The sequence below is a fragment of the Marmota flaviventris genome, chromosome 19 (genome assembly GCF_047511675.1).
Source record: "Marmota flaviventris isolate mMarFla1 chromosome 19, mMarFla1.hap1, whole genome shotgun sequence".
Classification (NCBI taxonomy): Eukaryota; Metazoa; Chordata; class Mammalia; order Rodentia; family Sciuridae; genus Marmota; species Marmota flaviventris.
In genome coordinates this window covers 7849756-7872818 of record NC_092516.1, presented here as the reverse complement: position 1 = coordinate 7872818, position 23063 = coordinate 7849756, and the positions used below count along the sequence as shown (strand labels likewise).

The 23063-nt window shown below is 56.7% G+C and overlaps 1 protein-coding gene across 2 annotated transcripts; it reads right to left on the bottom strand.

Annotated features, from left to right (window-relative positions):
- Positions 1-99: 99 nt before the first annotated feature.
- Positions 100-23063, bottom strand: Clcn7 (chloride voltage-gated channel 7). Of its 2 annotated transcripts, XM_027940862.2 has the most exons (25): positions 22882-23063; positions 16992-17063; positions 14713-14784; positions 14513-14578; positions 13887-14019; positions 13495-13604; positions 12843-12923; positions 11782-11844; positions 11616-11699; positions 10616-10709; positions 10390-10454; positions 9984-10100; positions 9573-9627; positions 8840-8900; positions 8180-8315; positions 7346-7439; positions 5773-5942; positions 4385-4436; positions 3796-3923; positions 3543-3628; positions 3045-3174; positions 2507-2566; positions 2255-2431; positions 1943-2023; positions 100-1686 (listed from the first exon to the last, which is right to left on the bottom strand). In XM_027940862.2, the coding sequence occupies exons 1-25, from the start codon at positions 23008-23010 to the stop codon at positions 1600-1602; spliced, it is 2403 nt and encodes an 800-aa protein (XP_027796663.2). In that variant the 5' UTR covers positions 23011-23063; the 3' UTR covers positions 100-1599. The 2 variants fall into 2 exon arrangements, with proteins under 2 accessions (XP_027796663.2, XP_027796664.2); XM_027940863.2 differs by lacking the exons at positions 10390-10454; positions 10616-10709.

The window sequence follows — 23063 nt, the reverse complement described above, 5'->3', positions numbered from 1 at the left end:
CAGAGACCCAGGGGCAAGCTGCAGGAGGTGCCCACCACTTAGGGCTGCTGACACCTCCGGCTCTCCCAGCAGCCATGAAAGAGGCCAAGACGACAGGAGTTATGACAATTTGTTTTATTTGACCTAATATTTCCAAAATGTCATTCCAACATGTGACCAACACAAAACAATGTGTACAGAGATTGCACGTGCGTTTTTGGTACGTCTCTGGGGCCTGGCGGTTTCTCACGCCCCTCTAGAGCTCTTCTTGCCTTGTTTCCCAGGCCCACCTGCCAGGGCCTCCTGTGGAGTAAAGGGTCCTGGGGGAGGGACTCCCCAGTATCCTGGCTCGCCCAGGAGTGGGGCTTCCTGGCCTAGAGAGCAGGGGTGGTAGAAATGGCTCCGAGCTGCTTGGAGGAGGGCAGGGCCCCAGTGAGGGCGGATGGCTATCTGCCAGACCTGACCTGTCTGCAGCTCCCCAGGTTGCAGGGTGGGAGGCCATGATGCTCACAGGAAGGCCTGGTGCCACACACCAGTCACCACCACCTCAGTGCCCAACCCCTGGCCCCGCAAGTGCCAGTGGGCTGAACAGGGAGGCTGGCACTGGCTGTCTGGGCAGGGGTCCTTTATTTCTCACACTCAGGACCCATGGAGAGCAGAGGAGGAAGCACAGCCCGGGGCCACATGTGCCAGTCCTCCACAGGAAGACTCATGTGGCCTTCAAGACATATGCCAGGGACACAGAGATCCCCTTCCGTGTCCCACAGGAGGGGCCCTGCAGCCAGAGGGACACCACATCTAGTCATCTGTCTGAAGGTGGCTGCCCAGCTGGTGGGTGGGAAGGTGGGAGCTTCTTGGCTGATTCTCAATGGTCTATCCCAGAGCCACTAAGACAGCCTGGGGGTCCTGAGGCCAGCAGGAGGTTACCTCTAGTGGCACCTGCTGCTGTCAGAAAAGATGTATTAGCCGGTACCAAGGCCCCTGGGTGCTATGGGAAGGCTGACCTCTGGCTGCTGTACACATGTGGGGTGACCCCAGCTCTGGAGTACTTAGGGTGACAGGCAGGACCTGGGAGTCAGGCACTAAGATGATCCTCAGCTCCCAAGACCCTGGGACAGAGCCCATCTGCCACGTCCTCTGGACCTGGGGTTGCCCAAGTTGGGTGTAAACCCAGGGGTGCACATGGGGCTCCCTGTTGGAGCTGCCCTGGGGCCACACAGCTCCCAGGCCCTGGCCACTGAGGCTCAGGCTGGGCCTTGCTCAGGCCCAGGAGCCCTATACTGTGGGCTCTCAGCAAATGAGACTGAGCTTGTGGCCGGGAGAGGTAGACCAGCTCCTGAGTGGTCAGCAGGAGCTGGTCTCCCACAGGAACCACAGAAGCCACTATAGGCAGGATGCAGCACATCCACCTCATGTGCACGCCAGCCCCTCCCCTCGGTCCCAGGGAAGGTGCTGCTGCACACATGACCCCTGGAGGCAGGAAGTGGGAGATGGACCTGCACAGCAAGGGACTGGCCCAGTCTGGGGAAGCCTGCTCCCAGTGCCACACCCCCAGAGGACAGGGACCCTAGTAGGTGCAAGGGGCTGGGAGTGCCACCGCCCAAGGCGGGGCGCCGGGCCTCAGGTCTGGGCCAGTGAGAGCTCCTCCAGGCCTCCCTTTCCCAGGCGGTACCTGGCCAGATCCTTCCTGGTCACCAGCCCAACGACCTGCAGAAGCAACACCAGGTCACACAGTCCATGGGCCAGCACCCCACCTGTCCCACACATGGCTGGTGCCAGGGGAGCCTTTAGAGCTTTGACAGACTCTGAGGCTGGCACGTGGCAGAGTAAGGGGTACAGCTGTTGTGCCAGCACTGATGCAGGAACAGGCCAAGCTGGGTCTCACACCCATGTACCTGCATGGGAGCAAGAGCAAGTGCCCATGACCTGGCCAGCCCATCAGGACACAGACTACCAGACCCACCTGATTGCGGTTGTCCACGACCACCAAGTGCCTCAGGCCAAGAGCCCGGAACAGCTTGAAAACCCGAGGGAGAGATGCATCCTGCAAAGGCACAGCATTCAGTGGGCCCACCCTGGCCGGGATTGCAACCTGACCCAGGAAGGTCTGCCAGTCTACTCTTGTCTGTCTGGGCCCGACCCCCAGTATGCTGCCTTGGGGACTCCCCCCAACAGACCCTCCCTAAGTAGCAACAGGGGCCCCCACTCTCCCTGCCTCTGTGTCCATCAGAGGTGGCCACTCCACAATGTCCTAGGAGGCCCTAAGCTCTGGTACCTGGGGCACTGTGTAGGGCGAGGGGTTCATGAACTCCGAGAGGTCCATGGTGCACTCCCGCTCGTCCTGGGACACGTGGATGGACTGGATCGGGGGGAAGCGTGGGTAGGCGTCACGGAAGTCCTTTAGCTTCAGCCGCCGCTGTACCAGGCCCATGTTGGATCTCTCCACAAACACCTGCGGACAGTGGCCAGTCAGGTACTCACATAGGGGCCGCACCCCAGGCCCTCCCCACTGGGCTGCCCGACACACCTTGTGCTTAAGGAGCACGATGAGCTGGGAGCGCAGGATCAAGCCCTGGAGCCTGGCTGGCTGCAAAAAACGTGGGCTCAGAGGCAGCCCTGGGGCCCCTGCTCCCGCCAGAGCCCTGCCCGCCCGGCTGCAGCACCATCACAGCTCCTCCGAGCACTGGCCTTGCCACAGGCACTTCACTGCACAGGGCCCTTGAGCCCCGAGACCAGGGACAGGGCAGTCTGGCCTGAGCCGTGCGGGGCTTGCGGGTGAGGTGTCAAGAGAGGGCAGCTTTGGCTGGAGAGGACATGCAGCCCCAAACTAATCCCCTCCACCAAAGTCCACGTCTTATGACCCCATCAGGAGAAGGGATATGGCAGCGGCTCATGTCCAGCCTTTGCCTCCTGACAAGGTGAGAGCCACTGTCACACTGACCACCCCACCGGGTCAGGACCATGAGACTCGGGCATGGTTCTCTTGTAGACTGGGTGACTCTGGTCATCTCCTTCTATGGGCAGCGAGGTCCTGCTGCACACCCAGTGCAGGGCAGGCCTAGTACCTGGGTGCCGTCCACACCCTCCACCACAGGGAAACCGTTGTGGTTGGACGCAGAGTCGCTGAGGACGTCCACAATGGTGCCGACCTTCTCCCTCATCCTCAAGCAGGTCACGGGAGTGCTCATCACCTCCCTGCCAGGGAAGCCACCCCCAAGGCCGCCTGTCACTGGGGCACCAGCAGACTGGACTCAGCCCCCCTGTCACAAGGTGTCCTCAGTAGCCATCGGTGCACCACGCTGATGCTCAATGGCACAAGGCTGTCACACTAGGAAACTGGAGCCCAGGGGCCTCCCCCCCCAAGACTCTGCTGGAATCGGGAGCCCAGCCCAGGGCTGGGGCAGCTTCCCCCCCCAGGAATGCAGCCTCCTCCCTGCCCACCTGCCACCCAGAGCGTCCAGCATGAAGCACCATACTCCCTGACCTGTGGCCCTGCAGCCCGCGGGGCGGGGGGGGGGCAGGGGGGGAGGGGGGAGAGAGACTGGCAGCTTGGCCGGCCATACCTGGCGGTGAGTGAGTGTGAGGTAACTGGGGCTTCCCAATGCAGGAAGGGCACACTCTGCAGCTGGATGTGCATGTCATATAGGCCCTGGGGGACAGGCATCACAATGCATGGGGGCCTAATGACACAGTGCTTCCCCAAGGACCCCCCACCACGCTAGCCCCCGAGGCAGGGCGCCAGACACACTGTGCCTGCCTCTACAGGTGGCTTCACAGGGACTCTTCCCTCTATATCTGGTTATATGGCCCACACACCTCGATGAAGACATCACCCACGATCTTGGCAGTCATCAACACCAGCATGATGGGGAAGCCGTAGGTCACATTGCTGGTGGCCTCCATCATGATGACTGTCAGGCTCAGGGTCATCCTCACAATCCCTCCTATAGGAAGTGCATGTGAGCCCTGTCCTCCTGACAGCAGGGCCCAGCTCAGCAGGGTCCAGCTCCCAGGAGACTGCTGGTGTGGTCATGCCCCAGGGGGTGGTGCCAACTTCTGCCTCAGGCCTATTTCCCAGGCTTCTGATTTTTGTTCTGTTTTTGGTACTGGGGATTGAATCCAGGGACGCTTAACCACTGAGCCACAGCCCTAATTATTTTTCATTTTGGGACTGCTAAGTTGCTGAGGCTGGTCTTGAATTTGTGATTCTTCTGCCTCAGCCTCCCAAGCTGCTGAGATTACAGGCCTGTGCCACTGCCCCAGCCTAAGCTGTTCTTTTAAACCGAGTGCCAACTGGATGTGCAAGGCCAGCTCTGGCTGTGCTCACCACAGGTGGGTTACTGAGAATGGGCCCTGCTGACCTCATGGGGCCCACCCCGTCAACCAGGCAGGACCCAGGACTCACCGAGCTGGGCCGCAGCGCCCATGAGGGCGTACTTGCCAGGGTCTGCCCAGATCTGTGGGAGGCAACCCAGGGAGAAGTCCATGTGGCAGCAGCTCCCACCAAACCCACCAGAAGGCACCCAGGAGGGCCTGGCCACCCCATGGTGTCACACACCCTCTGTGTGGCCATTCTATAACTGACCCAGGGGCACCTCACCACAGGCGGGGGAGCAGACTGCACTAGCTGGACATGCTAGCGAGCTGGGCAGACAAGGCTTCGCCCAGGCCCAGGTACTCTGAGTGCAGGCCTAGACAGCCAGCGGGGATTCTAGCAGGCCCCAGCACACAGGGGCCACACACTGTGACCCACTGATGGGAAGTGTCTAAGACAGGCAAATGCAGAGGGCAGGGAGGAGAAATGGGCTCCCTGCCAGATGGAGAAGACTCTGTGGCTACAGGACGCTGAGCAGGGTGCTGAGCTGGCGTTCACCACCACGGCACTGTGCCTCTCCAAAGGCAGAATTTTATGCCATGTGAATGTGTCTCAGTTTGAGACACGATGGCCATGCATGTGGTCCCAGGACTCGGGAGGCTGAGGCAGGAGGATGGCAAGTTTGAGGCTAATGAGGGCAACTTAGTGAGAATCTGTCTCAACATACAAAATAAAAAGAGCTGTTGATGTGGCTCAGTGGTAGGGCACTCCTGGGTTCAATCCCTGGTACTGAGGGTGTCAGGTAAAGGAAAAGCCAAACCGAAATAAACCATGCCAGAGAGGCCAGAGGGCACCAAGAGCCCCGAGCAAGCCTGGGCAGCGAAGTGGGGCAGATACGGACTCCTTACTGCAGCCTCCCCTTTTCTGTGGTGCTGGGACTAGACCCAGGCACTCTATCCATGAGACACATCACCAGCTCCTGTATTTTATTTAAAAGTTTAAGAAAGGGTCGAGCTAAGTTGCTGAGGCTGACCTTGAACTTGCAACCCTCCTGCCTCAGCCTCCTGGGATCACAGTACCTGGAATCACAGTACCTGGGATCACAGGCGTGCACCAGCACCCAATCACTGTGACCTGTCTGGTGATGTTTTAATCTTATTGGATAACTGAAAAGTTGAACAGACCCAAAACACAAAGCAAAAACCAAAACCCGGAGCACTGTAGAGGCAGGCAAGAGGAGGGAGGGGCTGGAAGGCCCTGCTGGGTGGGGCCTGGCCCAGCTTGTCCCTTAGCCCTGGGCTCCCTACTCTTGCTATGTCCCCGCAGTCTGCAGCGTGCACAGTACAGCAGCATAGCCCACCTGCTGCTGCCCACCTGTCCTGGGCGCCCTGCTGTCTCTGGCAGTGGCCCCCAGACAAGGGATTAAGGGGACATCTCAACTTCAGGGCCCCAGCCTCCCTCCTCCAGTTCCCACTCACCGCTGCCCCCGTGAGGTAGGACAGGGAGATGCCAAAGAGCCGGCCCCAGGCAGCCCCGATGAGCAGGGATGGGATGAAGACGCCTGCAGACACAGTGAGTCCGTAGGTCCAGCAGGCCAGGAAGAAGTAGACCAGGGTGAACAGGCCCAGGGTCACGGGGTTGTAGGAGCCTGGGGGAGCAAGACCACTGACTGCCCACCCGACTCATGCCCGTGTGCACTGCCCCACCTGGTCCATGTGGCCATACCCAGGGAGCCAGGCCCCCTGAGACCCAAGACAAGAGGCTCCCTGAAGGCTCGGTACTCTCCACCTCCCTGGGGAAAAGAAGGGACTGGTCAACCAGAAGGGGAAGTGGTGGTGACAGTGACCTCAAGCCAGCAGAGCAGATGTGGAGCCCAGGGTGACAGCCTAGATCCCACATCCGTGGCCCATCCATGATCCCCAGAAAAGCCTGCACCCAGGTGACTGTCACTGGGATGGGGAGTCACATAGGCTGCTGAGGAAGCAGCTGGGCTTCCAGCCCTGCTAGACTTGTCCTCAGTCTGACCTCAAACTGACCAGCTGAACTGGGAGGTGTCTTTCCTCCAAGTCTTAGCACAGCTCAACTTCGGAGGACAGGCCCTGTGGTCCAAAATGGCCAGTGTTACAGAGCCTGTCCTCCAAAGTTGTCCTCCTGGTTGCAGTGGGTGCCTAAGATGCATTCTGGGAAGATGTCACATCTGGGAGGGTGGACAATAGCCAGGCCAGGAGCCACTCTTGGCAACTGGCTGAGCCAAGTCCCAGGAGGCAGCTTCTTTTGGGACAAGGTGCTAAGAGGTCAGGTTTGGAAGACTGGGCTAAGTGGAGAGGGAACATCCAAGGTGGCCAGAACATGGAGATCTGAAGGCTGGGGACCAGGAGGGCAAGGGGGTGGGATAGGGTGGTGTTGCCTACACCCCGGCAAAGAGTGCTATAGTACAGGCCAGCAGGACCGGGAAGGAGTAGGCCAGGGAAGGCAGAGGTCTGTGGGGAAGGCACAGTCCACACCAAGCAACCGCCTGCAGGAGACATGGCCAGACACTACTGGAACCATAGCCGGTTGCAGGACCCTGGTGTGCACACAGGGGACCCAGGCCTACCTCGCTCCACGCTTAAAAGGGTTTCTGCTAAATCTAACCCTCACACACACATACACACACATAGACCCAGAATCAAGGACAGATGTCCTCACTGGCCTTGTGATAGGCCAGGAGGGAGCAGAGCTTGAGACAGGCACCAGAAAGCTCAGCTCTGTGTGGCCCAGTGTGCAGGGCCTGGCTCTGGGCACCTGCTGCACCGCTGTCAGACAGCCTGGCACTCAGAAGGCTGGGTTTCCTGACGGAATCCACTGGGAGGTGAGCCAGAGGCAGCCTTAGGCCATCCCAGAAAGGAAGAGGATGGCATGGCCATTGGACACCTGGCTGGCCGCCCTCCAGGTGCTTAGCCACAAGGTGACCTCTGCAGCCCGGGCACACTGCACCACACAGGATGACCCTTCCAGCCCAGGACAAGGACTGCTGGGCTGAGACCCTGCCCACTGCCCCAGCAGGCACACCTGGAGGGTCGTGGAACAGGCTCACCACGCTCCTTTCGGGGGTGTTGAAGAAAGCTGCGGCCATGGAGTTGTACTCGCCATCTGCACAGAAGAGCTGCAGGGTCGGGAGGGAACAAGCTGGAAGGCAGCTGGCCCTGAGGCTATGTTCGGGCCCACCCTGCCCCTGCTGCCTGGGGATATGGGCAGCCAGGGGCCCTGTGAGCACACTGCCAGAGCCAGCGGCCAGATGCCAGCCACTGCAAGCCCCAGGCCCAGGTCTGCCCCTCCTGGGCTAAGGCAGAGCTGGGCTGCAGCAAAGCTGGCTTGTCCACTGTGACCCTGACTACCTTTGCAAGTCTGTTCCCATCTGTCTCCACCAGAACTCATTCCTCCTCTGCCCCCACCCTGGGCAGGGGCTACTCATCCTCATCCTACCTCCAAGGGGAATTCAAAGGCCCTGTGTCTGGCCTCTCACCAAGCACATTTTTAAGGCTCATCTGGGCCACAGCTGGCTTCCTGCTGTGGAAGGGCACTTCACTCTGCTAGTGGATGGACATGTGGGCAGCTGCCACTTTGGACTACTACAAATAAGCGGCCAAGAACATCCCCATGAGGCTCCTCTGTGGCTGGGAGATTGTGTTCCTTGAGCCTAGAGCTCGAGCCCCATCTGGAGCACCAAACTAGTCTGGGAAGAGGATCACAGTGAAAGCAGCCAGCACCAGGCCACCCCAGACAGGACAGGTCTGCAGTGCACTAGCCAGCTGGCTCTGGAGTCCTCTTGCAGGGAGCAGCATACAAGCTAGGCTGGAGGCCGGCCCCCAGGACTGCACCTGCCCATCTGGGTCCCAGGCCTACCTGCAGCGGATAGGACATGGAGTTCTGCAGGGGCTGGCAGTCCCGGGACGAGTAAATCAACACGAAGGCAACGGTGGCAGTGACAGCAGCCACGAGCACGGCTTCAATTACCTGGAGACACGGCCGGTGGATGTACCTGGAGCCAAGAGCCAGGGGCAATCACTGCAGGGACACCCTCAGCGGCTACCATGGCAACCTGACCAGGCCATCTACTAGGAGGGCCGGGAGGCTTAATTATCAATCTGCCCAGTCTCCAGGGCATCCTAGCTATCTTCCTCCCTGCAGTGACTAAGGCTTCCCAGAAGCAAGACTCCCCCACCTCTGCTGTGGGAAGTGCTCCCACCAGCTCTCCTGCTCCACTGGTAGCTGTCACTGGAGCCAGAACAGGGTGGGGGTGGGGATGGGTGAGTGCTTCCACAAGCCCAGAGCTGCTCCCTACAGGCTGACCATGTGCAGGAAGGACAATGGTGTCCAAGTCAGAGCTACCAGACCCACCCTGGCTGACCCTTGGGTGAGGAGCCCTCATACTCTCTCTGGAGGCTCTCCAACCTCAGGCCTGGGGTCCCCCTCCCCAGTTCAGCCAGTGTAGACCACCCACTTCACAGGCCCCATGTAACCACAGCTATCAACATGGTATCCAAGACAGAGGCTCTTTCTCACCTGATTCGAAACATTGTCACCCAATAATTCAAGGCATTGAACACGGCTCCAAGAATGCCACCTACAACCAGGAAGCAAACTCCCATCAGTCACACAGGGAGGAAAGGGTCCTGGCAGCAGAGTAGCCGGGACCCTGGTACAGAGGACCAACGCACTCTAGGCTCTGCCTTCTTTTCAGGAAAATGGATTCACAGAGCAGCACCGCTCACGTGCTCCTCACCACAAAATTGAAACCCAAATTCCTAAGTACAGAAAAGACCCACAGAAGGAAGACTCTGCCTCCTCACGACAGGTTACAACCTAAGGCAGGCACTGTAAGAACTCCTAGGTAGCCCCCTGTGCACAAGCAGCAGGGGACAGAGGACCTCTGTGTTGAAACATGGTCTCTTCCCCAAAGTATCTAATCATGAACATGAAAATGTACTAGAATTCAAAACAAAATCCAAACTCAGAATCACTGCTGGTCCTGAGCAGTGATTGGATAGGGGACCTTCACCACGGAGGCCACTGGGCCCACTCTGCTCCAGGGGATCCCATCACTGCCCCTGCAACTTCCAAGGGAGAGAAAACTGTAGAATGCATAAACCTGGGACATTCCTGAGCCCTCTACTTCCAGTGGCCCCTCTAGAGGAACCTGGAGGAGAAGGGCCCCGTGGCAGGGTGGACAGTCCTCCCTTACCCACCACGCCCCCAGCACAGGTTTCCAGCCGTCTGTCCTAGGGTAGGGCCTTACCCACCACGCCCATGACGATGAAGACGGGGATCTCGTGGATGGTGTATGCCATCTTCTGTGGCACAGAGGGGACAAAGCGAGACATGCCTGGTCATGACACCTGCCCACGTGCGTGGCACTTCCCACACCTGCACACAGGGCCGTAGAGCTCCCCCGGGTAGAAACGTGGGTGCTCTACACAGGTCTGTCCCTGCTGTCAGTCTAGCTGGTCTGGGCAGCTCATGCAGCCAGCGTCAGCGCCTGTACAGCGGTGCCAAGGCTCTGCTGGGCAGGTCTCCACAGGTACCCTGAGCACCCACAGGGCCCTGAGGCTGGGAAGAGCTCAGTTCCCCAGGCTGCATTCCCACCCTAGCTTTAGTGAAGGGCCATCCATCCTGGCACCGGAACAGCAGGGTAGGGCGGGGTGGGTACCTCCGAGTCGAATCTCCCGAAGTTGATGAGGCCTGGGCTGGACAGGTCCCACATGTTTCCGTGGTAGATGCTCAGAACAAAATTCAGAGTGAAGGTGGAAACCATGGAAGCAAAGAACTGTGGGACAGAAAGGCCAACAGTTCAGCCACCGGCACCCCGGGGATACCCTGAGCCAGGCTGGGAGGCTGAGGCTCCTGTCATTCAAGAGGGCCCTGAACTGAGCAGGCTGAACCTACTGCACAACCGTGGACAGCACTGGAGACAAGCTAGCAGAGGACGTGAGGGAAGGCAAGGGCCAGTCCCCTGGAGCCGCCCAGATGGACAAGGCTCAACACAGAGGGTGAGATGTCCACTCTGCCCTGCTGCCTCTCCTCAGGAGACCTGGCAGGGTGTCAAAGGCACTCACGATCCTCCATGTCAGGAACTGGTTCCAGAAGGAAGCACCTTCCTCCAGGCTGAACAGGACTCCACCTGGAAGGCAGTGGCCACGCCTGACATGCACCTGAGGGGCAAGGGCACTGTACCCTGGCACCGCCCACCCCAGGCCCCAGGAAGAGGGATCTCTGACGAGGTCCGAAGGCCAGAGTCTCTTTTCCCTCAAGTGGCAGCGGGTGGGGAGGATCCCTGCTCACCCACAGGGGCTCCAAAAGCAGCTGACACCCCAGCTGCTGCTCCTGCAGAGACGAAGTCTCGCTTCTCTGTGTCTCTGCGGAAGTACTCAAAGATCTGAAACGGGAAGAGGCCGAGGGCTCTGTGGCAGGTGCTCCAGAGCACACCTTTCAGAAGGAAAGGAGGCCTGAGAGACCAGAGCAGGGAGGGCTCTGCTCCACAACCCCACCGCCTGACCCAGCCACCACGAGTGACCATGGAGGTTGCTAGCACATGGGCCCTGGCCAAGCCTGTCTGCAACAGTGCACACAGGAAGCCTGTCAGGAGTCTGTTGCACAACCAAGAGATCCAAAAAAATCCAAGAGAGCAGAAAACCGAAACTACCCTTGATCTTGAAAAAGGATTGTTTTCTGGCTGGCACAGTGGCCACACCTGTGATCCCCAGTCCTTGGGAGGCTGAGGCAGGAGGATGGTAAATTCAAGGCCAGCCTCAGCAACTTAGTGAGACCCTGTTCCAAATAACAAACAAGAGCAGCTGGGGTGTAGCTCAGCAGTAAAGCACCCCTGGGTTCAACACACAATACCAAAAACAAAGGACCATGTACTATAGAAATGTTCATTCTCTCTTAACTCACATAAAAATTCAGTGCAATACCCATCAAAATGCCAGGGACCTTGCAGGCAGATGGCAGGAAGCCATCCCAGAATGTCTCAGAAGCAAGCGTCGTGGATATACATGAAGACTGAGCCACTGCAGGCGGCCAGGGCAGAGCCACAGACCCTGTCCACATAATTGCACACCCCACACAGCACCAAAACCATAGGGCAAGTCAGAGAGGCCACTGGGTGGGAGTGGAGGAACGGTGTCTGCCTTATCTGGCCAGGCCAGGTGTCCCTCGGGCAGAGACAGGTGGGGACAGGCTATTTGCCCTGCTGGAGCCAAGACATAGGTCCCAGTGGGACTCCGCATGGGGCAGTGATGGCTGAGGAACAGTCATACACAGGTCTATGTGGGGGGCTCACCTTGAAATCTCGCTTCAGTGATGTTGACCTCCCCTGGGAAATTCCCGCAGCAATCACAGACCCAGAATGGATCATCGGACCTTCCTGGAAGCACAGTGAGCAGCGCTCAGGGACACCCATGGGCCTCGGTGACTTACAGGGATGGGGCAGCATCCATAGTAGTTACCTTTCCCACGGCCAGGCCCCCCACCACAGACAGAATCACGCCGGACACCTTGATCACCAACGTCTGGAACACAAAGGAAAGCACGGCCTCTAAGCCAAGGGCAGAACTCTCGGCACCTGAGCAGCAAGGCCACGGGCACAGGAGGCGCCACAGCCACAAAGCCACATGGGCTTGCCGCTGCCCACAGCCCTGTCCTTGGTGGAGGGCTTCCTCCTGGTCCTCCTACTACCGCACATGCAGGGGGCAGCTGTGCTCCCACTCAGCACACATGCAGGGGATGCACGCCCTCTGTCGGCCCAAGCACTCCCCAGGCAAGGGGGTGGGTCTGTCCTCCCTCCCTGGCCCCTCCTACAGACTCATCAGAGGTGACTCCTGCATGGATATACAGCCTCCCACGCCAATCTGAAGGCATTCATGCCGGGGCAGGAGCCAGGGCAGAGCAACCCTCTGGAAGGTTCCAGTCACCCTGGTTGGGAATCAGGTCAGAGGCCATCTCCAGCAGCTCCAGGTCCATCGTACTCTATAAAAGTGCAGGACTCTCCCAGCTGCCAGCTGAATGGTCCCTACTCCCTGGAGTATGGCCACACTGACCCGCCCTGGCCACAGAGCACAGGCCCTGCAGGGTGCTGCTCGCCCACCCACTCCTGGGATGGGGACAGGAAGCAGCCCCTGGCCATCTCAAGCTAGGAAGAGTGACTACGCAAATGTAAACAGCTGGGGGCCCAGCCCCCATGGAACTGAGATGCTACTGAGGATACTGAGCATGAAGAACACCAAAGAAAGCATTGAAGAAAGGGGAAGGGTGGGCCAAGGCCAGCGCTCTCGCCTGGCCGCTCAGCTTCTCAAACACTGCCCACCACAGTCCTTGGTCACAGACACACTCCCTGTGGCTGCAGTCACACACACGCGCAGGCTCAGCCTCTCTGCACCACCTAAGAGATACCAAGACCAGTCCCTGCCATTGGGCTAGGTTTGGAGGGGTAATGGACAAGACAAGCCTTTGGATTCCACAGTACCTGGAGGAGCACCTGTTGCACCCGGGGTCCCCACATGTGCCTCACCTTGAGCCGCACCACGTGGGGAATCTTCACCCCATTGAGGAAACACTTGATCTGGGGGATGCCACTGCCGGCAGCGACTGGCTGGAAGAAGAGGAAGGTGCCACTGGGCCAGTAGAGGGACTGGGGCAGCCCTGAGGCAGGAGGCCCGGCCTGGCGAAGGCTGGCCCTGGGTACAGGTTCTTGCTCCCTTGCCCAGAACCACCTCCCAGATAACCCTGCAGATGTGGAAGGGACTGCTGGCAGAGCCAGAAGGCCCCTGTGGATGGGGGCCTGCCCCAGGAAGGACAGGACATCATCATGCACCAAGCAAGCACAGCTTCCTGTGCATAGGGCACCGCTCTACACTCAGCAGAAGGCGCTGGGTACTGGCATCTCTTTCCTCTAGCACCCACAGCGAGGACAAGAAGCACAGGGGCCCATGGTAGGTGGGATGAGGTGGAGTGGGCGCAGGCCTGTGCTGCTGGGGCAGCAGTGGCTCTGCCCAGCCTGGGATGAGGAGACCCCAACGTGTTTTCTGCCTTCATTGAGTGGTTTTCCACAGGCACCACCTGACTACAGAAAGCAGTAGTCACCAGCCAAGGGGCCCCGTTCACTTAATAAGACCCAAGCCACGCTGGTCTAAAGTACCCGGGACCTCCGGCAGCAGGTGTACCTCTACGAAGGCCACGATCACGGAGCCCAGGAACACAAAGGTGGCATTCAGGGTGGCCCACAGCAGCAGGGAGAAGGACAGCCCGCCTTTCTCCGTGAACTTGTCAATATCTGATGGCTTGTCAGGGACGGGGTGCTGCATCACTGAGCCCACACCCGCCAACCCCACCCCACTCCTGCAGTCAGACTGGGGTGGAGTGCACCTGCACAGAGGCCGCTGGCTGCCAGCACGGTGATGGTACTGACTGGACGGCTCAGACTTCTCATGGCAGGAGCTGGCCATGTCTTGCAGGGCTGGCCATGTCTTGCAGGGCTGGCCACTGCACCACTTGACCACTCCACCACCAAGTCCCAGCTCCCACCCTCACTCTGTGTCGGCAGCTGAAAGGATACTGTCCTTGATGACCCTGTATTTGAGACCAGCCAAGTTCTCTACCACAATGTCAATGAAGCAGGCCACAAGGCCTGTGAGGATCCCAATGAGAGCACAGATGACCCAGCGCTTGATCTCCACTGTCCGGAAGGCCTGCTGGGAGGAAGGTATGGTCAGAAGTGGGTGGCAGCCAGATGCCCTGGTACAGGTGGCTCTGGTACCAGCATGAGGGGCTCCTGGGAGTCAGGTCCCCACCTTGCACAGTGGACCACGCTCAGGGACCCAAGTTCTCCCAAGGGCAGCCTCTGACCAATGTCTCAGTCTTTAAACAACATTTCAGTGACTACAGAGCACCTCGGGGTCCAACAAGTTCCCAATCAGCTGTGGATGTCCTGGAGCCACACTTGATATTTCAAGAACATCCTCCGGGTGAGGTCAACGACACTCCTGCCATTTTGAGTATGTGCTATCAAGGGTCACAAGCTTAGGGCTCCCCCAAAGACAAACCAGAGGGACAGAGAGTGGCTCCAAAACCCAGACTCTTGGGGACAAGGAGGAAGGGAGATGAGCAGAAGCACTGTTCAGCCTGAGGACAGGGTCCAGCTGGAGGGCAGGGACCCACCCACTCAGGGACCCACCCACTCACCGTGTGGTTGATCCTCCGCTCTTCCTCCAGGAACAGCTGATTCTCACTGTTGTCATAGTCTAGGCTCTGTGGAACAGGGCAGCAGGGGCTGCAATTGCTGATCAGTTACTGAAGGGGAGATAGATGCAAGTGCAGCCAGACTGGGGTGGGAGGCTCGAGAGGGCAGGGTCTGAAGCCAGTAACAGAAGAGGGGGACCCACCTCATATGTGAGGGACAAGAGCTTTTCATTGTGTGGGATCTCCTTAGGGAAGGGGTGGGACGAGTCCCTTTCCTGTGGAAGAAAAAGGCAAAGGTACACTCTCTTTGGGAACAAGGTACAAGGGGCCACATCTCAACCTGTCCCAGAGCCAGCCTCATCATAATGCCAAAGGCGGGCCAGATACCATAAGGGACCTGCAGCCCAACATTCCCTTTGAACACAGATACAGAAACCCTCAATCAGATCTGTGCACCAGGAGCCCAGCTGCACCACCAAGGTGGACTGTTCCAGAAGGCAAGGTAGGTCTGGCACCCACAGTCACCTCTCCCAGATTGTGCAGGAAACTGTGCTGACGGAAGCCCAAAGGCTATGGGGCCATCTGGACAGGCAGAAATCCAGCATCTTCTTGATTAAACATCAATACAGCAGAAGGCAGGCCAACATCTCAACCTGCTGGAAGCCCCAAGAAAGCCCACAGGCAGCACCCCACCACAAGTGAGCAGCAGGGATACGCCCAGCCAGGATGAGGAGTGGGCTCTCACAACTCGTAATCACCTCTAAGTTGAAGGTTCCTGACAGAATTTCTCACATATAGAAAGCTACTACAATGAGTAAACACATTCAGTAAGATTAAAGCGTACAAAATGAACTGTCTTCCTCTGCATTTGCAACAAATAACCACAAACAAAAGAGTCAATTCTGTTTATAACAGTGTCTAAAGTAGAATGCAGCTGGGCATAGTGGTGCTGGCCTGTGATTCCAGCCTGGGGCAGCTTAGACAGACCCTGTCTCAAAGTAAAGGGCCAGAGATGAATTCAATCCCCAATACCACAGAAAACGACTGACAAGTCTCCAGGACCTTGGTTCCGGCGGAGGCTTCTCAATCACCATACCCAATGCACAAGTAGTGCAAAGCAGGTAACTGGGACTTCATCAAAATAAACACATGTGTGCATTGAAGAACACCAAGACAGCAAAAAGAAAACCCACTGAGTGGGAGAAAGTATTTACCAGTCACTTATCTAGCAGAATATTTGTGTCCAGAATATACAAAGAATGTCTATGGGCAGGGGTATGGCTCAGTGGTGGAGAGCTTACTAGTATTCTAGGGCCTTGGGCTCTATCCCAAACACAGGAAGGAAGGAAGGAAGGAAGGAAGGAAGGAAGGAAGGAAGGAAGGGAGGGAGGGAGGGAGAGAGGGAGGGAGGGAGGGAGGGAGGGAGGAAGGAAGGAAGGAAGGAAGGAAGGAAGGAAGGAACTCCCATAACTCAGTTATTGAAAAGCAAATAACGAGGGGCTGGAGTTGTGGCTCAGTGGTAGAGCACTTGCCTAGCATGTGTGAGGCACTGGGTTCAATCCTTAGCACCTTGTAAAAATAAATAAAATAAAAGCATTCTGTCCATCTACAACTATAAAAAAACAAACAAAAGTATTGTGTCTGTCTACAACTAAAAATAAAAAAATAATAATAATGTAAACCAGGCATGGTGGCAAACGCCTCTAGTCCCAGCGACTCAGGAGACTGAGGCAGGAGAACCATGAGTTCAAGGCCAGCATCCATAACTTAGCGAGGCCCTAAGCAACTTAGCAAGACCTTGTCTCAAAATAAAAAATAAAAAGGGTTGGGAATGTAGCACAGTGGTAAAGCACCCCTGAGTTCAATCCCCAGCCACTCACGCTCCCCCAAAATAATTTCTCTTAGCTGGGAGTAGTGGTACCTGCCTATAGTCCCAGCTACTCAGGAGGCTGAAGTACGAGGATCATAAATTTGAGGTCAGCCTGGGAAAGTTTGCCAAACTCTATCTCAAAATTTCAAAAAGTTCTGGCAATATAGCTCAGTAGTAGACTGCTTGCCTAACATGCTTGAAGCCCTGGGTTTAACACTCAAAACCAGCTAAACAAATAAAAATCCCCTCAAAACAAGAATAATCCAATTAAAAATGTGCACAGACTCCACACAGGCATTTCTCCACAGTCGTGCATGAGGACACTCGGCATTGCTAGCCATCAGGGACAAATCTAAACCACAACAGGTACCAGAAGGGAGGGTGCAAGCAGCCAGCTGGTGGGGGTGCAGGAAATGTTCCCATGGCAACTGCTGGACAGGGCGCCCCACACCTGGCTCACTCTGCTGGGCCTCGGGCTCCAAGGCCCTCCTCCTCCTCTGCTTAACTGCCTGTACGGGCCCTCGCAGCCCGGCACAGTGGGGTGCGAGCCCTCTGCCTGCTGGTAGGACACAGCTCTGCAGGGGTAGGAAAGGGTGCACGGCCACCACTCACCGGGTCCAGGAGCTCATCATCCAGCTCCATGTTGCTCATCTGTCCAATTCGGAAAGATGCGGAGTGAGGCGACTAGGAGCAGAACAGAGGTTGTGAGCACGCGAACGTGCTATGCACCCACCCCTGCCCAGCTGGCACCACCCTCCTCCCGTGGGAGACAGGCCTGCTCCTGACCCCCACGGTCCACCTGGAAGCCCAGTGCCCATCTCTTGTTTTAGAATGGATATGGAGCGCTCACCACCTGCCAGGATGAAGGGCTGGAGATACTCCTAGACCAGCCAGTGTCCATGCTGAGGAGCCCCACCCTCCCCACTCACCCAGATCCCGAGGGGGCCCACTGCCTACCACCTCCTCAGCACTGTGTCCAGAATGGCCTCTCTGCCCCATGCCTGGATTTGAGTATGTGCACATCTCCCAAAAGGCCTGTGGCACAGAACTGGGTGGGTCCTGCCCCACTGAGTCTCCAGGGTGGTGCAGCTCAGCTCGCGCAGCAATGCCCTTTGTTGTGACTCTCCCCTGACTCTGGGGGCCCTGCCCCACTCAGGAGCACCTCCTGGCTGCGCCAAGACCTGCCCAGCCCATCCTCCTCTGTCCTGAGACCATCTGATTAGCTGCTCCCAACCATGTCCCAGATCTTCACAAAAGGGCTGGGGTGGGAAGACAGAGGGGCCAGCTTCTCGGCTGAGGGAGAACCATGTGTGGGCAGTCTGCTGCCTGTGTTAGAAAGCAAACATGCCCATGAGGGGAAAGAAGAGCCTGGAAGTGAGGAGACTCCATGCCATTTCTAGGCCACCCAGAACTGTCTCCACCCAGACAGCAGCAGCCATCCTGGTGGCCAGCATTTCCACCAACTCCTCTCCCTGTACCTTTTTTGCTCTCAGGACCAGCCCTCCCCCACAAAGGCTCTGTGGAGGCAGGGAGAGGTACAGAGTCCTGCAGCAGGGCTCCATCTGTTTCCACCCCACCCCATCCCAGCTGGAGATTAGCCAAAAGGTGAGGAAACCAGAGCAGAAAAGGAACTTATAGGCCAGAGGTCTCTGCAGACTACTGTGTATGGGGAACCTGACACTCTGGAGAGCTTGCCCCAAGCCACATCCCAACTAGTTGCCAGAACTTGACCTTCCCAGCCCAGTGCTCCCAGGGCCCCTGGAGCTCCTGTCTCTCTCTGCAGGCCCCAGTCCTCATAGGACCTGGCATGGCAGACAGGCAGGCAGATTCCAAGTCAGTCCCCCACAGACACATAGCCAAAGGTTCCTCCTCCCACCGCAACAGGGAGCTCCCAGGACCCCTCTTCTGTGAAGCTGGCCCCATTCCTCAGGAGCAGAAGCTAGGCTAGGCCGAGACTCTCAGGTGTCCCCACATCCTCGTGCAGATGTGCACCAGCCTACCATATGGTCCTGGGCCTGAGAGTATGCAAGGTGAGCAGAAATACAGTCTTCAAGGGCATTGCCTGGCAACAGGAGGCAAAGCCTCAAACATGAAGGACCGGGAGGCTAACAGGAGGGCACAACAGCAGGACCACCAAGAGGCCCCCACCGCCCCCATTGCTGAGCTACCTTGGCAGACAGGGCCAGCAGAGGAGAGCTTGGGGATGGGCGTGACCTCGAGGAGGTCGGACAAGGGTGAGCTTGGGTAACTGATGTATTAAGGCAGGGGTCACAAGGATCTGCTGCAGGGCACTATAGCAGTTCCTGGCTTCCATACCAGCTGCAGGACCTGGGGACAGACCAGGTGGGGTCTGCCCTACACTAGCGCTGCAACCTCCCACTGAGCCCTAATTATTTGAAAGTCACATCAAAGATTTCTACGGTCAAAGGAAACATCAACAGAGTGAAAAGGCAACTTCCAAAACAGGAGGAAGTCTGTGCAAATCATGGCATCTGGCGAGGGACTGACAGGCAGAACATAGAAAGGAGTCCTGCGAATCACCTGCTAAAACCAAGCAACTCACCCCAACAAGAGCCAAGCCCCAAAACAGACTTCTCTCCAGAGAAGACACACCAGCACCCACTGGCTGGTAAGCACACCCGGGGTGCCCCAAGCCCCAGTGAGCTGCCACCACACACCTATGAGGAGGGCACCGCAGAGGAGACGGGAAGCAACAGGGCCAGCAGGGCAGGGAGCTGCTTCAGGTGTAAGACAGAGGAGCCAATGACATGGAGCACAGTCTAGTGGCTCCTCAGAAAAAGCCAGAACACTGCCCTACAAACCACCAACTCCACGTCCAGGTTAGCTACTCCAAGAACTAGAAGCCGGATCTTGAAAGAACTGCAGCATCACTTGCAATAGCTCAAGTACCCACCACCAGGCAGACAAAAGGCCTGCCCAGGCAGTGGCTTCCATCAGCCACAGGAGGAAAGGGCACTGCCATGCACCACCCCCCAGGGCTTGCAATGCGACACTGGGGAACTGAGCCAGTCACAACAGCAGAGACACTGTACGTCCACCCACACACCATACCAGGTCACATCCAGAGACAGGAAATAGAGTGCACTGCCCGGGAAAGGAAGAGTTATTTAGTGGGAACAAAGTTTTAGTCTTGCAAGATAAAAAGTTCTAGAGATTGACTGCACAACAAGAATATACTACACACTAGTGAATTATGTTCTTAAAAAGAATAAGTGCTAAATTTTGTTATATGCTTTTTACTACAATTTTAAAAACATTTTTTGAAAATCAGTTGCCGGTCCGTGCTGTCCACCATGCATCCCAAGATCCCAGGCACAGCTGCCACTTGCCAAGCTCCACGCTGAGCACTGAGGACACAAGCCGGGAACTTGGAAAGGACACCAGGTCACACACAAAGCTGAGCACACAATGACAGAGGCAAGCGACAAGAGCAAAAGGTCTGCTTTAGACACAGTGGCCAAGGGCCTCTGGAGCGGAAGGCATCTAGGCTGACCTGGCGGATGCAAGGAGTCAAAGCCCAAGACCAGAAGAGCAGCTAGAATGCAGCGAGTGCAGGGGCAGTGGAAGCAGTCCTGGCTGTGGGGACTGTGCACTATGGCCCCTGGGGGGTTCCCGGGGCCCTCCAACCAGGTCCAGGCCCAATTGAATCCCTCAATTCTGCTCCCTGTTGGGCCATGGACCATACCTGTGTTCTAGGCTGATTTTAGCCCACCTAAGCTTCTGGGGCAGAGCTGCTGACCCTACCCAAAGTGGGGCTGGGGCTAGGTAGAGGGCAAGGGAAGGGCAAGGACTTTCTAGGAGGGGCTGAGAACAAACAGTGCTTGCTAGAAGAGAACAGAGTTCAAGGGGATGACCAGAGGACCCTCCCCACCACTTCACCACACCGTAGGTCTCCTCAACAGTGCCCTCAGATCCCGTGATCTGTAGTTCTGGGGTGCCAAGGCAGGACACAGTCCCACACCAACCTGAGAGCCTCCTCTGCTGGGAATCTTGGTTTCCCTGCGTTTGTAGGTATGTCCTGGATTTACCAGCACTGCAGTGGGCCCTGCCCCCACTCTGCCCTGCCTCCACTCTTCCTGGCTCAGACTTCCCTCAAAAAGCTCTCAAAATGCTGTTCTTCCAACTGTCCACACACATGACCATGACCTGCTTGGTGACCTCATCCTTCCCCTCTCCCACTGTCACCCTGTGCTTGGCACAATGGGTCTGGGAACAGGAACAGATTCTGAAGGGACCAAGCTTTCCATAGGGGTCCAGGCATGAACAGGCCACTCTCCAGTCTGCCCTGTCCATGGCAGCAACCTCATGGTGCTCAGACACCTGTGCCCTAGCCAAGATAGCAACCATGCCACCGTCCAATCATGGGACTCCTGCAACAAACCCCGAAGGGCCAAGAGGCAGGCAGAGCAAGCTCTTGTGTCTGCTCACCAGAACTCTCCACAGCAGCTGTGGGCCTGGGTTGGTACAAGGGCCCTGGACCTAGGAAAACTTTCAAAAGTCCTGTCTGCTGCAGCACTGGGGTGCCACTGAACCTACCCATGAGCCTGCCCACCCAGAGGAGACCCCCCTGACAAGAAATGCTGCTAAGGGCATCATGCACTAATGCATTTGCAAAGACAAGTCACTCCTGAGTTGCTGCATTACATTACTAGGAACAACTGAGGCTCATTCAAAACATGTTTTCTGAGAGGCTCCATGCTCAGGGCTATCCATGCATTAACTATTTTGCAGATAACAAAACTGAGGCATAGGCAGGGAAAAGACCATGCTCAAGACCCTCGGCTGGTCACATGTTCCTGTGCAAAGGTCTTTCATGACTCCTAGCCTCCAGATTATGCTGTGCAGTGTGCTGAAGCAGACAGGATCCTAAGCACTGCAGGCCCTAGCCTTCTTCTGGCCTCCACCAGAGCTGAGTTAAACTCAAAGCCAACTCGTGCTCACTGGTCTGACCTTCCTACCCCACAGTGTAATCCACACTGTTGCTGGGTCCCAGACACATATCTCCTTTGTCTACTGCTGTTGTTCCTGCCTGAGGATCCTGTGCCAGTGGGGTGCCTTGCACAGTCCTCCCAGGGTGTTGGGCCTATTTGTAGTGGAACAGAAGCTGATTAATGCACTATGGTGTCCCAGGCAAACCACATGGTTTAAATTGTTTGAGAGCAGCTAATCAATACTAACTGCAAATAAAATAGCCTGTAATGACATTTAAAGGAAGAAATCAACACCTCTTTAAACACACACACACACACACACACACACACACACACTCTTGTATCTATTTGCAAAGAAAAACAGGAAACCCCATGCCTGTTCATTTCTAGAATAAATCCAAACTCCACCTCTGCCAAAGTTCCATTTTTTTTAAACCTATCAGCCCAGTTTTCTTCTTTCTTCTGTTTATTAACTTCAGATTACATTACTTTGAAACAGAGAAAACACATAAAACCCAGAAACATCCCAAGAGGAAAAGAGCTAATCACACAGTCCCACCACTCTAACCACTTCAGATCATGGGTTGCAAGCAGCTGTCACTTCAAGGGAGCTGAGCTGCTTCCTACCAGCAACCATCAGACTTTGATTCTCATTGTTTGATACATCTCCCAGGCAGTGCAAAAGCCTTCATATAAGTTTACAAAAATAGCTTGGGTTTTTTTTGCCCTTCCCAATCTTTAAACACTGTGTAAATGTTTGCCAGACATATCTAAAACAGAAGGTGAAAGATAATTACAAAGACCAAGCCATCAACACAAGTAATTCATTTGACTCAAAGTTAATGCAATCCGCACAAGCAGACAGACCCAGGGGTAAATAAGCAAAACAGTAATCCTTGTCCCAACCTTGATGCTTTTAAAGACGCAAGCTGTGATGACAGCTGAACCCGTTCTCACCCACTCACTCGATGCTTACTGCATTGGCTGCACATTCCAAATCCAATTTCGTGCTGAGACTAGTAGACAGGAGTTATGGACAAGCACCTGCTGAGTGGGGCTGGGGGTGTGGCTCAGCGCTAGAGCATTTGCCTGGCATGTGTGAAGCCCAGGGTTCCACCCCCAGTACCGAAAAAAGGAAAAAAACCAACAATAAAAAAACCCGCCCAAAGTCAGGACTGATCTCCACAGAAAGGTTCTCAGTCACTCTCACAGAAATATCAAACCCTGCCATCTAACTTGTTAAAATACCCTGGGATTCAAAAAGCAGTAAATAAAATCACAGTTTGAGAAAGCCGGAAGGACACGGTGGCCATCAAGTCAGTGGTTCAGGAGGCCGAGGCAGGAGACCCGCAAGCCTGGGCAACTTGGTGAGGCCCTGCCTCAAAATAAAAAGGGCTGGGGGTGCAGTTTGGTGTGGAGCGCACGTGGGCTCAATGCCCCGCATCGCGAAAAAGCAGCAACAGCGAGCGGGCGGGCGGGTGCCCAGCGCGGGCTCCGGCTCCGGGTCCGGCTCCACTGAGAGGCGCCGCCGAGAGCCCCCGCAGCCTTACCTGTCGCGCGGCGCCGTTCAGCAGCGGCGTCCCTTCGCCCGGCCGCGCTGTCCTCCGCAGCAGCGGCGCCGCCTCCTCGTCGTCGCGGTCGCGGCCGGACCACGACACCTTCTTGGAGACGTTGGCCATGGCCCGCGGAGCCGGGACTCGGCAGCAAGCGGCCGCAGCCGGGAAGCGTTCTC

Coding starts and splice junctions, on each gene's coding strand:
- Clcn7 (XM_027940862.2), bottom strand. CDS start 23,010: ATGGCCAACGTCTCCAAGAAGGTGTCGTGGTCCGGCCGCGACCGCGAC. Junction 10,710..11,615: donor CACTGAAGCGAGATTTCAAG/GTGAGCCCCCCA, acceptor TTCCCGTTTCAG/ATCTTTGAGTACTTCCGCAG. Junction 2,024..2,254: donor CGCCCTACACAGTGCCCCAG/GTACCAGAGCTT, acceptor GTGCCTTTGCAG/GATGCATCTCTCCCTCGGGT.